General features: G+C 41.1%; 1 protein-coding gene across 5 annotated transcripts in view; it reads right to left on the bottom strand.

The window, feature by feature from the left end:
• The window catches only part of runx1t1 (RUNX1 partner transcriptional co-repressor 1), a 36,608-nt gene that overhangs the window by 3,363 nt on the left and 16,396 nt on the right, over positions 1–16,849 (bottom strand). For 2 of the 5 annotated variants that reach the window (XM_061821470.1, XM_061821453.1), the window contains exons 2-9: positions 11,868–12,005; positions 10,516–10,757; positions 8,552–8,641; positions 6,215–6,396; positions 3,321–3,601; positions 3,124–3,221; positions 1,705–1,960; positions 1,213–1,281 (exon numbers count right to left, since the gene is read on the bottom strand). In XM_061821470.1, the coding sequence (XP_061677454.1) occupies positions 1,213–1,281; positions 1,705–1,960; positions 3,124–3,221; positions 3,321–3,601; positions 6,215–6,396; positions 8,552–8,641; positions 10,516–10,757; positions 11,868–12,005 (1,356 nt within the window). The remainder of the gene's footprint in view (positions 1–1,212; positions 1,282–1,704; positions 1,961–3,123; positions 3,222–3,320; positions 3,602–6,214; positions 6,397–8,551; positions 8,642–10,515; positions 10,758–11,867; positions 12,006–16,849) is intronic. The other 3 variants (XM_061821445.1, XM_061821462.1, XM_061821478.1) reach the window with 3 other exon arrangements.

Here is a 16,849-nt window from a genome sequence, read left to right as displayed (position 1 = left end):
TATATATTTTTATTTTATTTTTAGTTTATTAATTTTTCATTTGTATATTATTTTTCATATATATTTTTTATTACAACAATCATGATAATTTGAGAATGACATTTTTTTAAGCATTTAGTATTTTATTTAAATCCCCCCAAAAATAGAAATGACAAGAAACTAATTAAATGACTGTTTTATAAATCAATATTAAATTATTATACATTTAATTAAATTTAAATTCCTTTTCATGGAAAATAAAAGCAAAAATCTCAGAAGATCACAAGAAAAAATTGATATATGTATATATATATATATTTTTTATTATAATAATCATGATAATTTAAGAATGACATTTTTAAGCGTTTTGTATTTTATTTGAATTCCCCCCAAAAATAGAAATGACAAGAAACTAATTAATTATTTAATTGATTATTTTATATATCTATATTGAATTATTATACATTTAAATTCCTTTTAGTGGAAAATAAAAGCAATAATCTCAGAATATCACGAGAAAAATTGTATATATATTTATGATAATAATCATGCTAATTTGAGAATGACGTTTTTTTTAAGCATTTAGTATTTTATTTAAATCCCCCCTAAAAAGAGAAATGACAAGAAATCAAATTATTAATTAATGTGATGATTATTTTATATATTAACATTAAATTACTACAAATGTAATTCAATTTTAATTCCTTTACGTGGAAAATAAAAGCAATAATCTCAGAATATCACGAGAAAAATTGTATATATATTTATGATAATAATCATGCTAATTTGAGAATGACGTTTTTTTTAAGCATTTAGTATTTTATTTAAATCCCCCCTAAAAAGAGAAATGACAAGAAATCAAATTATTAATTAATGTGATGATTATTTTATATATTAACATTAAATTACTACAAATGTAATTCAATTTTAATTCCTTTACGTGGGAAATAAAAGCCATAATCTCAGAATATCACGAGAAAAATTGTATATATATTTATGATAATAATCATGCTAATTTGAGAATGACGTTTTTTTTAAGCATTTAGTATTTTATTTAAATCCCCCCTAAAAAGAGAAATGACAAGAAATCAAATTATTAATTAATTAATGTGATGATTATTTTATATATTAACATTAAATTACTACAAATGTAATTCAATTTTAATTCCTTTACGTGGGAAATAAAAGCCATAATCTCAGAATATCACGAGAAATTTTTTTTCGCTCGCTCACCGGCTTTCTTCCAGATTTCCTCGGGGACGTAGCCGGAAACGGGCCGATGCAGGAGCTCCCGGTGAATGTCTGAGGGGAAGAGAACCACGCCGTGCTCGTCACCCGCCGCTGGCTACGTTACTTCGCGATAGCAATTCACATGTCACAGGCAGCATAGAAACAAATAAAAGGTACTTAGAAAAGAGCCTTGAGGAGTGCCACTTTCGGAACATGCCTGCGGTCGGAGATTTCAGTCATGAAATGATGTCTATACCGGTCAGGGACCACTTTAATAGATAATCCACCTTCAATTTAAGTAGGATAGAAATATGTAAAAGGCAATGGGGTAAAAATGGAGCCCTGCGGAACACCACTTTCGACACCTTGTTTTCATATATCAGCATAGAAATCAAGTAAATGATGAAGGGGCTAAGATGTCAACCCTGTGGAACGCCTCTTTCAACACTTGATTATAATAAAGTGTCGTAATGGCGGCGATTATCGTCAACCAACCGGAAGCGGCATTGTCCTGCGCCGCGGGGCTCTGCTGCCTGGAATGGCCGCCGCCGGATGCGGCGGCGGCGGCGCTCTTCTTCAGCTCCTCGGCGTCGCTGTAACGTCGGATCCAGTAGTTGAGCTCCTCGCGGTCGGCCTCCTGGCAGCGGCGCAGCACCGTCAGCGAGCGCCGCGTCTTCTCCACCATGTCCATGATGCAGTTGAGCAGCTGGCGGGACACGACGGGCGCCGAGTTTACATGTACGCCAAAAGACTTCAACGCACAAGAGTACACGGGTGGCATTATGGCACAATCGGGACCATTCCCAAGCAATTCAATTTACATTTACATAAAAAGTTTAAAAATTGGTACTCCTCAAATGTTAAAATTGTGAATGAAAAATCTTTTAGAAATTATTTGATTTTTATATATATATATATATATATTCTAAATATAGTATTTAGAAATGTTTTGATGTAATTATATAATTATATGTAATATTTTATTTTACACACACACACACACACATATATATATATATATTTAAATGCATGCGTATTTACAAGTCATATATTATATATCTGAAAAAATATATATATACATTATATATTTTTTAATGTCCAGTGTTAAAATGATGGATGAAAAATGTAACTGTAAAAATATATCATGCATATTTCTTTGTATATAACTTTTTCTAAATCAAAACATTTAGATGATATGCAAATTGGAAATTATTTATTTATTGTACATCTGAATATATATTTATATATATATATATATATATATATATTTCAAATGTCCAGTGTAAAAAGGATGGATGAAAAATGTAACCGTAAAAATATATCATGCATAATTTTTTTTTGTATATAACTTTTTCTAAATCAAAACATTAGATCTGCAAATTGAAAATTATTTATTTATTTATATTCCGAATATAGTATATATACATATATATGACTATATTTACATTTTATTATTTATATATAAATATATATTTATAAGTTATGTATTTTATATCTGAAGATACATATATACATTTTTTTATGTCCCCAGTGTTAAAATGATGGATGAAAAATGTAACTGTAAAAATATCATGCATAAAAAAATTTGGTATATAACTTTTTCTAAATCAAAACAGATGATATGCAACAAACAGTGTAAAAACAATTAATTCGACCAATTTAAATAAAATAAATGCAATTTTTAACGAATGGACTAAACTACACACAAATGCAACGACTTAAATAATACAATTTGAAAATGGTGAAATGATAATGAAAATGGAATAAAAATATACAGCGCGACTACAATCTAAGGAATGGAATACAAAAATGAATTTCAACATAGATAGAATCAAATAGATGGGTCGGGTGAACACGACGGCATCCGTGCAAATATTAGTGAGCGGCATAATAAGTAAAAAAAAATGTTATTACTTTTCTTACATGGTCAAGGTGCTTCCACTCCTCGGCCCACTCGCGTTCCGTCAGCCGGTGGTCGATCACCTCCTCCTGGCGGCCCCCCGCGTGGACGCCTGGAAGGAGGCGGACAAATCGAGATCTCATCTGAAAAGCTCGCGTCACGACCTTTAAACCGACGCGCCGGCCGAACAAGTTCGAATCTGGGGACTTACCGACGGGGCGGCCCCTCTCGCGGATCTCCCTGTGAGCGGCGGGCGGGTGGCGGTAGGCGTCGCGGTAGTGGTGGTGGGCCACGGCCATGTCGTCCAGCCGGTAGTGCGGCGGGGGCGGCGGGGCCAGCGGGCCCGGGTGCGCCAGGCCGTTGGGCTGGTACGAGATGCCGTTGGACGGGCTGAAGCGCTGCCCGCCGGGGCTGATGGCGCACGGCCGCTTGCTCGGGGGCGCGTCCGCCCCGTGCGGGGCCGCGTCCCGGTCCGACCCGTTCTCTTTGGTTCTGGGCGGCACAATCGAGTGTTGCGCTTACTTTCTGTTCATAGATTTTAGACTTTGAGATAACAAATTGTGGTATTGTGTCATAATTTCCGGAGTATAAGGCGCGACTTTTTTCACACGCTTTCAACCCTGCGGCTAATTTGTGCATTTTTTTTAACGGCCACGGGGGGGGGGGGACTCGAGGGCAAAAGGTAAGAGGTGGAATAAATGTGCCGAGGAAGTGACTTTTACCGGTATGTTTTTGTTTTTAACCAGCCCTATTAGCGCTGTGCTACCATGTTGCTGCTGTGTTACTGCCACATCTCGGGGATTTTTACCGGTATGTTTTTTTTAACCGGCCCTGTTAACGCTGTGCTAGTTTTAGCCCTGTGCTAGCGTGTTGCTGCTGTGTTACTGCCACATCTCGGGGATTTTTACCGGTATGTTTTTTTTAACCGGCCCTGTTAACGCTGTGCTAGTTTTAGCCCTGTGCTAGCGTGTTGCTGCTGTGTTACTGCCACATCTCGGGGATTTTTACCGGTATGTTTTTTTTAACCGGCCCTGTTAACGCTGTGCTAGTTTTAGCCCTGTGCTAGCGTGTTGCTGCTGTGTTACTGCCACATCTCGGAGATTTTTACCGGTATGTTTTTTTTAACCGGCCCTGTTAACGCTGTGCTAGTTTTAGCCCTGTGCTAGCGTGTTGCTGCTGTGTTACTGCCGCGTCTCAGTGACTTTTACCGGTATATATATATATATTTTTTTAACTGGCCCTGTTAGCTCTGTGCTAGCATGTTGCTGCTGTGTTACTGCCGCGTCTCAGTGACTTTTACTGGTATGTTTTTTTTTTTTAAACTGGCCCTGTTAGCGTTGTGCTAGCGTGTTGCCGCAGTGTTACTGCCGTGTCACAGGCACTGTTGGAATAGGAAAGCTAAGGTATATTATCAAAAGTTGCTTGTGTATGTACAAAATGCTTTTTCCTTTAAAAAGGCTTATAATGGGGTGCACTCTATAGTCCGGAAATTACCGTACTTTTCTAGTCCGTTGGAGCTACTAGAAAAGCGGCTAACGCGTGGCGCGCACGTCCCACGGAACAGATTTCGCCAAATCGGGCGGATTTTATTTTCTCGCAGAGATGAACGTAGCCAGGTGTGTGCGCGCGCATATGGGTTGTGTGTGTGTATTGACAGCGAGATCCCGCACCCCCCCTCCCCGACTCCCAGCGCCCCCCCCTTCCCCCATGAACAGATTGAACTTGTTAATGAGCTGTTTTTATGGGCTCCTAATGCTCATCCGCAACTCTCCATATGCTCCCCCCCCCCGTCCCTCCTCCGTCATTCCCAGCCTCCCTCTCCGCCCCCCCCCTCACCGGCGCCCCCATTACCCCCCCTCCCCCCCCCTCTTCGTAGCGCCAACATACGCGTACACAAGAGACGTCTTCTCCTCCATTTGTTTGTATTTACGTTTGCCGCAGACAAACTTCCGAAAAAAAAGGAAAAATTTGAAAAAAAAAAGAGCCTCCGTTTTCCATTCTAAAAAAAAAAAAAAAAAAACATATTTTTGGAAAAAATGTGTGATGTGAACAAGTCTTATTACATTTGGTGCCATCAACAGTGAAAAATGAAAATTGGTATGAAAATTGACGTTCTTCATTTGCTCAAATGAAGCGGCTCTCGCTTATATTTTTTCCATTTTTGGAATGTTTACTTATGGAATACATTTTTAAAAAAAGATTTCATTTTTGTAAGAAACATGCATATATTAAGTTTTTTGTACTCATTTTATAAATATTTTTGAATGCAAAAATAAACTATTATATATAATTTCAAAGTGCATTGTGATTGTTTCTTGAAACTAATGAAAGGAAGGCATTTTTTCCCATTTTTAAATACATATAGAGTGAAAAATATACGATATATGTGTACTGCATTTCATTTTCTTTGCTAAGAATCAAGTTTATTTACATCCTCCATTTTTAATAAGTTTTCCGTGAAAAAAATGTGGGTAATTTAAAGGTTATTTTTACATATTTAAAAACTAAACAAAGGAGATTTTTTTAAAAAAAATTTTACAAGTAAATTTTGTTTATTCCTTAAAAAAAATGAAAGGAAGGCATTATTTTTCATTTTTAAAAATATATAGAGACCGAAAGATATACGATATGTGTACTGCATTTCATTTTCTTTGCTAAGAATCAAAATATGTTTATTTACAAACTCCATTTTTAATAATTTTTCCATGAAAAAATGTGGGTAATTTGAAGGTTATTTTTACATATCATTTAAAAACCAAACAAAGGAGATTTATTTTATTTTTTTACAAGTAAATTTTGTTTATTCCCTGAAAATAATGAAAGGAAGGCATTATTTTTCATTTTTAAAAATATATAGAGAGCGAAAGATATACGATATGTGCACTGCATTTCATTTTCTTATCTTAGAATCAAGTTTATTTTCATCCTCCATTTTGAATAAGTTTTCCGTGAAAAAAATGTGGGTAATTTGAAGGTTATTTTTACATATCATTTAAAAACTAAACAAAGGAGATTTTTTTTTTTGGGGGGGGGGGGGAATTTTTTTCCAAGTAAATTTTTATCTATTCCTTGCCGTGATTTTTTTGCGGCGGCGGCGGTCCTGACCTGTCGGGCGTGCGTCGCTTGCCGTTGTCGTTGACGTCCAGCAGCAGCTCGGCCGAGTCCAGCGGCGACGCCGTGCTGCTGTCCAGCAGCAGCTGCTCGTGCTGGGCCAGGTACTGGGCCGGGTTCTGCTTGGCCAGACGGGCGCAGTGGAGGAGCTCCCGCTGCAGTAGCGGCAGGTTGGCCTGGACCCGGTTCGGGGGGGGGGGGGGTTAGTTCATACGCGACAGCCGATAGCATGCTAACGGCTAAGCGAGCCGCGCGTGCGAGTGACCCGACCTCGATGGACGTTCAACGTTCGTCATCTGGTTTCACTTTCCCCGTCAGGCCAAATTATGGTAACCCCCCCCCCCTCCAAAAAAACATTGTTTTGGTTTGTCCCAAGTATCCCCCCCCCCCCCCCCTCCCCTCCTCCAGGAAACACTCGAGCACTTTTGGACGCGGGTGTCAACTTAGCTCACTGCCGCTAACTTGACTTCCAGGAAATGCGGCCATTGTTGCTGCTGTACATCTCGAGAAAACAAAACAAAACAAAAGTTCACACACCCCCTTCGCTGCTGCCATATGCTCGTCGGCGTTTAAGGTCCCGCGGGGGGGTGGGGTGCTAAATTTAGAATTGGGTTGGGGGGGGGGAATGGCGAGGGGGCGGCGATGGATAGATGGCGAAGAAAAAGGAACTTCTCTTTTGAACGTTTTTGCGTCGCGCTACTTGTTTAACTGTTATTTTATCCACCCATCCACTTTCCTAGCCGCTTATCCTCACAAGGGTCGGGGGGAGTGCCGCAGCCTGTCCCAGCGGGCAGGAGGCGGCCGGGGGTACACCCTGAACCGGTCGCCAGTCGGTCACCGAGCGGGAATCGATCCCGCGGTGCCCGCGCCCAAGTCAGGCGTGCGTCCCACTACACCATCAGCGACTCCCCGTTTACTTTATACCGTAATTTCCGGCCTACAAGTCGCAACTTTTTTTCCAAACCCTTTCAACCCTGCGGTTTATGCGGCTTTTTTTCCCTCTAACGGCCACAAGGGGGCACTCGAGCAGAAAAGGTAAGAGTGAGACCTGGTGGAATACATGTGCCGAGGGAGTTACTTTTACCGGTCCGGCCCCGTTACCGCTGCGCTAGCTGCGTCTCAGTGATTTTTACCAGCATGTTTTTATTTTTAACCGGGCCTGTTAACACGACGGCGGTGCTCGCATCAGCACGCGCGTGGCCCTATCTTTAGCACGCGTGGCGGCACTAGCGTCAGCGCAGCGGCGGCGCTAGCGTTAAACTCTCTGTGTACCGTCTTTCTTGTTGCTTGCTCTTCTGTTTGTTTTTTAACCAGCCCTGTTAGCGCAGCACTAGCATTAGTGTTAACGTGAGCGCGGCAATGCTAGCATTAGTATTAGCACCGTGCTAGCATGTTACTGCCGCATCTCAGTGATTTTTACCAGCATGTTTTTATTTTTAACCGGGCCTGTTAACACGACGACGGTGCTCGCATCAGCACGCGCGTGGCCCTATCTTTAGCACGTGTGGCGGCACTAGCGTCAGCGCTAGCGTTAAACTCTCTGTGTACCGTCTTTCTTGTTGCTTGCTCTTCTGTTTGTTTTTTAACCAGCCCTGTTAGCGCGGCAATGCTAGCATTAGTATTAGCACCGTGCTAGCATGTTACTGCCGCGTCTCAGTGATTTTTACCAGCATGTTTTTATTTTTAACCGGCCCTGTTAACACGACGGCGGTGCTCGCATCAGCACGCGCGTGGCCCTATCTTTAGCACGCGTGGCGGCACTAGCGTCAGCGCAGCGGTGGCGCTAGCGTTAAACTCTCTGTGTACCGTCTTTCTTGTTTCTTGCTTTTCTTCTGTTTTTTTTTTCAACCGGCCCTGTTAGCGCGGCACTGCTAGCATTAGTGTTAGCACTAGCATTAAACTCTCTGTGGACCGTCTACGTAAATATCTCGTGTTTCAATGTGGGCACTTGCGGCTTTTACGCAGGTGCGGCTTATGTATGTACCAAATGGTATTTCCTTTACAGAGGGTTATAACCGGGTGCGCTCTCCAGGCCGGGAATTACGGTACTTACTTCATAAATCGATTGTGATACATTGCACAAATGTCATTACTTGGGTGTTAAACATTTGTTACCTTGTGTTATTTTTGTGATGAAATTATTAGCAAGTCACAACACTTTATGTAACGTGTCAACGACAATTCTTACGTTTGAGTGGATTTGTTAGCATCTGCGGGTCAAACCACACACAAACAAACCGCCCGTCGTACGTGAAGACTCGCTCGCTGCCATTGACGGATATAGATGTCAAATCGCCGCGGCAACCGGGAGGAAGTGGAAGTGGGCGTTACCTTGAGGAAGGGGATGACGAAAGGTCGCAGGGGGAAGTTGGTGGCCTCGTGCAGTTTGCAGTGGAACTCCTCGATGGTGAGCGTCGAATTCTGCGCACGCGGAACAAAGAAGTCCATGTGGAAGACATTAAGCCATAATCGGACTCTCCCGGAGAGAGTGCGCGCGTTGTTCTAACGGGAAGCAGATGTACGAGGAACGCCGATCTTCCTTTCTCGGACAAAAACAAACCAAACGGCGATAAAACGGGCAAAACGTCTTCATCAGACACTTTTGTTTATTTTTTTGACATGTTTACCTCCGCTAATCTTGCTTGGATTAATCTATTTGCGCAAGTGTTAGGGGGTTAAAGTGTTGTTTTGAGCCTGGTCTAGGATTAAAGAACTGGTTTCCAAGCCATGGTTTTGGGCAGGGGTGCCCAGACTTTTTTTTTTTTTTAACCCCAAGATCTACTTCTCAAGCCTGGTCTAGGGTTTAAAATTTGGTTTCTAAGCCATGGTTTTTAGGGCAGGGGTGCCCAGACTTTTTTTTTTTTTACCCCAAGATCTACTTCTCAAGCCTGGTCTAGGGTTTAAAATTTGGTTTCTAAGCCATGGTTTTTAGGGCAGGGGTGCCCAGACTTTTTTTTTTTTTACCCCAAGATCTACTTCCCAAGGCTGGTTTTGGGATTAAAATTTGGTTTTCAAGCCATGGTTTTTAGGGGAGGGGTGCCCAGACTTTTTTTTACCCCAAGATCTACTTCTCAAGCCTGGTTTTGGGATTAAAATTTGGTTTTCAAGCCATGGTTTTTAGGGGAGGGGTGCCCAGACTTTTTTTTTACCCCAAGATCTACTTCTCAAGCCTGGGGGTTTAAAATTCGGTTTCTAAGCCATGGTTTTTAGGGCAGGGGTGCCCAGACTTTTTTTTACCCAAAGATCTACGTCTCAAGAATCCAAGCCTCTCGCGATCGACGCATTGAGCACCCCTGGTTTAGGGTGTAAAAACTTTGGTTTGGGTTTCTGCCTGGTGTAAAGTGTCAAAAAAGGATTAGGGTTTCAAGGGTTATGATTTCCTAGTAGGGTTTTAAACTCGGACTAGTGTTCCAAAGTCTGCTTTGAATCAAGGTTTTGGTTTTAAAGTATGGTTTCCACGTGTATTTAAGATTTCAAACGGAGTTTTTAGGGTTAGGGTTCGTGTGAGGCAAGGTTAATTTTTCAACGTGGCCCTCAAAAACGGGATTCGGGCTTCGAGGGATTTACTGGACGCCCATATGCTAATGCTAGCATTGCTAACAATAAAACTATTATTCGCTCCACTTGTCAAAGGAAGAACGAAAGAAGGGATTTCGAAGCTCGGCCATCATCCGCTCCGACTCCCCCGGCGCCGCCGACAGACAAAAAGATGATTGACAGCGCGAGTGAGCCGAGGCGGAAATATGAAAAAAAAAAAAAATGAAAACAAAACACGGAGACGCCCCCCCCCCCCTTCTCCCTCCTCCTCGTTTCTCGCCGCCATTTCCCAGGACGGAATTTTGCTGCATCTGCTGGCCCAGATTGCGCCCCCCCCCTCCCCCGGTGCCACCAAACCGCCTCATTAGCGCCGCCGCGGAGGCGGCGGTGGCGAGGCGGGCGGGAGGACTTGGAGGAACGCCGCCGAGACAAAACATGGCCGCGCTCGCGGAGGATCATTAAAATGCAATCGTGACAGCGCCTCCTGCCCTTTTGTTTTTCTACATCTTGACGTCATCTTTGCATTTTCAATTTTAGAGGTATGATATGATATCAATATCACAATAATGAAACCGGCACGATAACCGAATTGAGAGGCTGCTTTATTCGAAATTGTTTGCTGACATCAGAAGCTGTAACGGCCTGTAAAGTATTGAGCGCCTCCTTAAATTCTCATTTTTTTGCAGTTTCCCGAATCGAATGTTTTAAGATGACCCGAAATATGTAAATATCGGGCAAAGACGGCAGCGGGCGCTCACCACCAGTCCGAGGACGAGCGTGCGGACGCGTTCTCCGATCTCGGGCGAGATGTCGTTGCCGAACTGCTGCAGCGTGGTGAGGAAGCGCTTGAGCTTGCTCAGCTGCCGGGCGCCGCACGCCGGCGGGAGCTGCTGATTGGCCAGCGACGACGACGACGAGCCCGGCCCGTTGCCGTAGCCGTTGGGCGGCGACGGCGCGCCGTTCAGGGCCGTCGGCGAGTGGCTGCTGCTACCGTTGGTCACTGCGGAGGAAGTTTAACATATTGAACCATGCTAACGCTTGATAAAAAAAAAAAAAAAAAATCATATATTGTGATAAAAACTGCGTGTGGATTTGTGTGTACGTGCGTTCAAATGTGCACACGAGATGAAGTGGCGACGACCCCCCCCCCCGCCGGTGTGGCATCGCTAACAAGCCGTCGCCTTCCGCCATGTTGGACTGCGACAGGTCGCTACTGGCGAAGCGGAAGTAAACGTCTTCGGGGACGTTTTGGGCGGGGTTAGCTTGAAACAGGCGGAACGGCATTGTGTCAGGCTCCGCCCCTTGGGTACCTGACCATCGGGGCGACCAAAAAGTAGTACAGTAAGATCATGTTTTAATATATAAGCGCGGAACAATGTGAACCAAATTACGTCTTGCCACGGGGTTTTTGGTACATTCCGACTATGGTTGGTACCCGGACAAAATGGTGTCAAAAAGTGGAGATGCTAGCTACGGTGGCCTTTTGGTGCCTTTCCACAAGAGACAGCGCTACCAAACGTACACATTTTTGCTAGTGCTCTTCTGGAACGTTTGGGCAGGGTTAGCTTGTAACACGGAACGGCACCGTCTCAAGCTCCGCCCCTTAGGTACCTGACCACCCGAACAAAAATGGCGGCGTGGCAAAAAGTAGCACAGCAAGATCTTTTTTAAATATATGAATGCGGAACAATGTGAACCAAATTATGTCTGGCCGCGGGGTTTTGGTACATTCCCACTATGGTTGGTACCCGGACAAAATGGTGTCAAAAAGTGGAGATGCTAGCTACGGTGGCCTTTTGGTGCCTTTCCACAAGAGACAGCGCTACCAAACATACGCATTTTTTCTTTTTTAAGTCGCTAAAGTGTGGTTTTTGGTTGGTACGCCAAGCTTGGGGAGCCAAAACGTAATAAAGTATGATGTTATTTTGGTACCAGTGGCTAAACAAGCTAGCTAACTCTAGCCTCTGATTCGCTGACAACCACGCCCAATGATGCCAGCGCCTCACACGAGTTTCAGAATGCAATTAAAAAAAAAAAAAAAAGAAATCTGATGATCAATGAATCGATGGGGAAAAGCGGTGGGTGGGGTGGGGGTGGGGGGGGCACTCACGGGTGGTGGGCGTGTAGGAGCTGTTGCGGGGGGCTCCTTGCGTGCTGGGCGGGGGCGCCATGGCCGGCGGGGTCAACCTGGACTGTGTCTTGACGTCCGCAGGTGAGTCGGGCATGGTGGAGCGCTTCCCGGGGCGACCTGCCGGGAAGACCGAAGGACGTCGTTGAGGTGGAGCTTAAAGCGACAGCGCACACGTAAACAAAAGCGCGCGTTTGTGACAGCGACGCCGCCGTGTTGGCGTCGACGACTTTTTGGGATGAAAGCTGGTTTAAAAAAAAAAAAAAAAAAAAAAAATCGATAGAAAAGTCGGAAAAATAAACAGTGAATAAGAGGTAAAATAAAAAAAAAATCAAAATAAAAAAAAAATGAAAACATATAAATATTAAAATATACTAAAGAAAACAAAAAATTAGTCGAATGGGAGAAGTAAAATACAAAAATGAAAAATCCAAAAACAAACTACGAAAATTTACAGTCAAGACACCCAAAAATAAAAATGAAATGAAAAAAGTGTAATAAAGCAGTAACAACATAATACATTAAAAACAAAAAAATGATCTAAAAAAAGGCCAATTACAAAAATATATTAATATATATAATATATAATAAATATAACATAATATATATTAATAATGAATAAGAGTTGCATGCAAATAATAGAACATATACAAAAATTACATCAATAAAAAAAAAAATCAAAAATAATAAGAGGTATGTGAAAAAACAGCAACAAATTGTAAAAAAAAACAACAAAAAGGAGTCCCAGAAAAAAATGACACATTCATAAAGTAGAATATACTACGTCAAATGTATCGAAATACAATTGTGTATTATTTTCTATGAAGATGAAAGAAAATCTGGTATGAACAAAGCGGGTACATATTTAAAAAAAAAAAAAAAAACATTTTGTTGAAAGGGTTCCTCGCTTTTTGTCCGCGCGGCAAAAACATTTGACATCTTAAAAGAGGAATGAAAAAGCCGAGCGACAGGCCGGCTTAATAAATGACAAATCGGTTTTGTGTGATTTCGAAGCAAAACGGAGGCGCTAAAAAGCCCTTTTGGCAAGCGCGACGCGTCTTCACGCACACTCCCGCGACTAAATTGATCGGCTCGACGTCGGAAAGACGCGTTTTGCTCAAATTGCCGCGGGCGACGGGAAACGCGGACGGCGATGATTCACAACAGAACATTTGGAAAGTCCACTCGCGGCCCGGCTGCCACTTATCGCGGATTCAGTCCATCAACACATTTCTGGACTTTAGTTACATCCCGAGTTCTTTTTTTTTTTTTTATGACCGTCTGTTGAAATATGTCTTCAGGTGGCGATTATGAATATTCCTGACAGCGCGGCCGCCGCCAGTGCGCCGCGATACATAAGAAAGAAAATATGCTCTGCCTCCATGTGTTGCGGCACCCTTTGTGTTCAAAAATCCGTTGCTTCGAGGGTTATAACAGTCAACGCTAGCATTTGCATTTTGTGTTCGCATTAAGCTAGCAGACAGTCAATGTGCTGTGATGTCTTGTTTTTTAAACATTTTTGTATTATTTTGTTTTTGTCCAATATTGCATGATATTAATTTTTTGTTTTTTAAATGTTTCTTAAATGAGTTTTTTTCATCTGACTTTTCTAATCCATTCTTTTTGTACTGTTTTCTATTAGTTTCATCGATTAGTTTTGCATTTTTTTGTCTCATATTTTTGTTCAAGGACATTTTTTGTTGAATAGTTTATATTTTTTGCTTAATATTATTTTCCCCTCTATTGGTAACTTTTTAGTATTTTTATGTACTATTTTCTATTAGTTTCATTGATTAGGTTTGCATTTTTTGTCTCATATTTTTGTTCAAGGACATTTTTTGTTGTTGAATAGTTTATATTTTTTGGGTTAATATTATTTTCCCCTCTATTAGTGACTTTTAAGTATTTTTTGTACTAATTTTCATTAATTTCATTGATTAGGTTTGCATTTTTTGTCCAATATTTTTGTTCGAGGACATTTTTTGTTGTTGAATAGTTTATATGTTTATGGTTAATATCATTTTCCCCTCTATTAGTGACTTTTAAGTATTTTTTGTACTAATTTTCATTAATTTCATTGATTAGGTTTGCATTTTTTTGTCCAATATTTTTGTTCGAGGACATTTTTTGTTGTTGAATAATTTATATGTTTATGGTTAATATCATTTTCCCCTCTATTAGTGACGTTTTAGTATTTTTTGTACTAATTTTCATTAATTTCATTGATTAGGTTTGCATTTTTTGTCCAATATTTTTGTTCAAGGACATTTTTTGTTGAATAGTTTATATTTTTTGGGTTATTATTTTCCCCTCTATTAGTGACTTTCTAGTATTTTTTTGAACTATTTTGCATTAGTTTCATTGATTGGGTTTACATTTTTTCGTCTAATATTTTTGTTCAAGACCATTTTTTGTTGAATATTTTCAATGCATTTTTTTTTTTGGTTAATATTATTTTACCCTCTTTAGTTGTATCCCAAGTTTTTTTTTTTTTTATGGCTGTCTGTTGAAATATGTCTTCAGCTGGCGATTATGAATATTACTGACAGCCCGGCGGCCGCCGCCAGTGCGCCGCGATGCATAATTCACGAGCGCACCTTAACCAACCTTGAAAAACAAAACTGGCACGGCGGCGTCGTCCGCGTGTTAAGTCTCAACGAGCGAGCCTAACGCGAGCCCGTCGTCCATTTATCACGTCCGGCCGGGCAATCTCCGGGTCGGAGCCGGCAGCTCCGCGGCCGTCGGACAACCCACCCCACCCCCGTACGCTCGGCTATCGACGTGCGGGAGGGAAACCTTTAATGGAAAACGCTTACGCTCGGGCCAGGGTAGCTTTACGACTTCTCCGAAGTGCCGCGGCTCGGGGAATCGACCCGACGGCGGAAAGCCGCCATTACGGAAGCGGCTCCTCCGAATTATTGATGAACGCCGCAAAGAAAAAAAAAAAAAAAAAAAAAGTCTCGCGGTCTGACGGCCGGTCGTTAAACGCACGCGTGCAATGTGCTGTCGAATACTATCCCGGCACTCTAAACTAATGGCAGTAATATCGCAACTTCATAAAAAAAAAAAACGAAAAAAAAATGTTTTATTGCCACTCTCATTTGAGGTTTGCTGTAAAACGATAAACACAACAACAAACGAGGATTATTCCATCCTTCCATCCATCCTTCCATCCATCCATCCAACACTGATAATATACCCGTCCCAGTTTTGGGACGCTGCCCGCGAGAGGCTACAACTTTTTTTGCCTTTTTGTTTTACGCGTTTAATAAAAATAATTTCAAAAAGGGTTATTTCCTTGATTGTGGCCTGTTAGGAGACTTTTATTTTAATAAGGCAAAAACATTTCCACCCTGCCCATGAATGGCTTTTAAAGTTGGTTTGCAAGTAAACGCAACAATTCCACAAAAAGTTACTTTTTTCTAGGGTGTGTCGACTTTTGGGGGTGCTTAACTAAAAAAAAATGTTTTTTGTAAATGGCAATCTTAGAAATGTATCCGAAAGAGAAAATGAACTATTTACACAAAAGGTTGGCGGAACCAGAAGATGTCCGTGGGCTTACGTCAGCCGTTTGGCGCGGGCGCACCAACCACGCTTTTGCGCCCTCGCCCGTGTTTACCCAATGTTCTCTTGCTCAAAGAAAGAACATCCGACGGCCCGCCGGCTCGTCGAGCGCGTCGTCGTTGCTCAGGTTTCGCACGCGTTGCATCACTCGGGCCACGAACGAGGCCGCCGCCGCGATGAAGCGTTTTCTGGGGGGATGAGGGGGGGGGGTGCGCCAAGAATGAGGTCACAAAATGACCGATATTGCTTAACTAAGATGGAAGCAGCTACTATTAAAAAAAAAAAAAAATTAAAAATGTGAATAGCCGCTTTAGCCCCGCCTCACAATCGACACAACACCGACTTGTAAAAGAATAATATTAATAAAAAGCCGCCAATCGCAATACTTTGACACTCCCGATTTTTTTCCTCCGATAAAATGTGGAGGGCGGCCTCCGGCACCTCCTTAGGAAAAAAAATAATAAATCAAATTAGCGGCCATAAAAACGGCACGCGTCGCCAGAAATTTGGCGCACTAGTTTACAGCACCCATTCATGCCCCAGAATACACTTTAATATTAATGTATATATGATCAAAACAAATGCTATTCAACAAAAAAATATTAGAAAAGTTACGAATAGAGGGGAAAATAATATTAAGCAAAAAAATAAAGTATTCAACAAAAAATAACCTTGAACAAATTTATTAAGACAAAAAAAGGCAAACCTAATCAATGAAACCAATAGAAAATAGTACAAAAAATACTAAAAAGCTACAAATAGAGGAGACAATAATAGTAAGCAAAAAATGTAAACTATTCAACAAAAAAATGGTCTTGAACAAAAATATTAGATGAAAAAATGTAACCCAATCAATGAAACTAATGCAAAATAGTACAAAAAAGTACTACAAAGTCACTAATAGAGGGGAAAATAATAACCTAAAAAATATAAACTACTCAACAAAAAAAATGTTCTTGAACAAAAACATTAGACAAAAAATGCAAACCTAATCATTGAAACGAATAGAAAATGGTACGTAAAATACTACAAAGTCACTAATAGAGGGGAAAATAATATTAAGCAAAAAAATAAAGTATTCAACAAAAAATAACCTTGAACAAATTTATTAAGACAAAAAAAGGCAAACCTAATCAATGAAACCAATAGAAAATAGTACAAAAAATACTAAAAAGCTACAAATAGAGGAGACAATAATAGTAAGCAAAAAATGTAAACTATTCAACAAAAAAATGGTCTTGAACAAAAATATTAGATGAAAAAATGTAACCCAATCAATGAAACTAATGCAAAATAGTACAAAAAAGTACTACAAAGTCACTAATAGAGGGGAAAATAATAACCTAAAAAATATAAACTACTCAACAAAAAAAATGTTCTTGAACAAAAACATTAGACAA

Source organism: Syngnathoides biaculeatus, chromosome 1 (genome assembly GCF_019802595.1).
Source record: "Syngnathoides biaculeatus isolate LvHL_M chromosome 1, ASM1980259v1, whole genome shotgun sequence".
NCBI lineage: Eukaryota > Metazoa > Chordata > Actinopteri > Syngnathiformes > Syngnathidae > Syngnathoides > Syngnathoides biaculeatus.
This window is presented reverse-complemented; position numbering and strand designations above follow the sequence as displayed.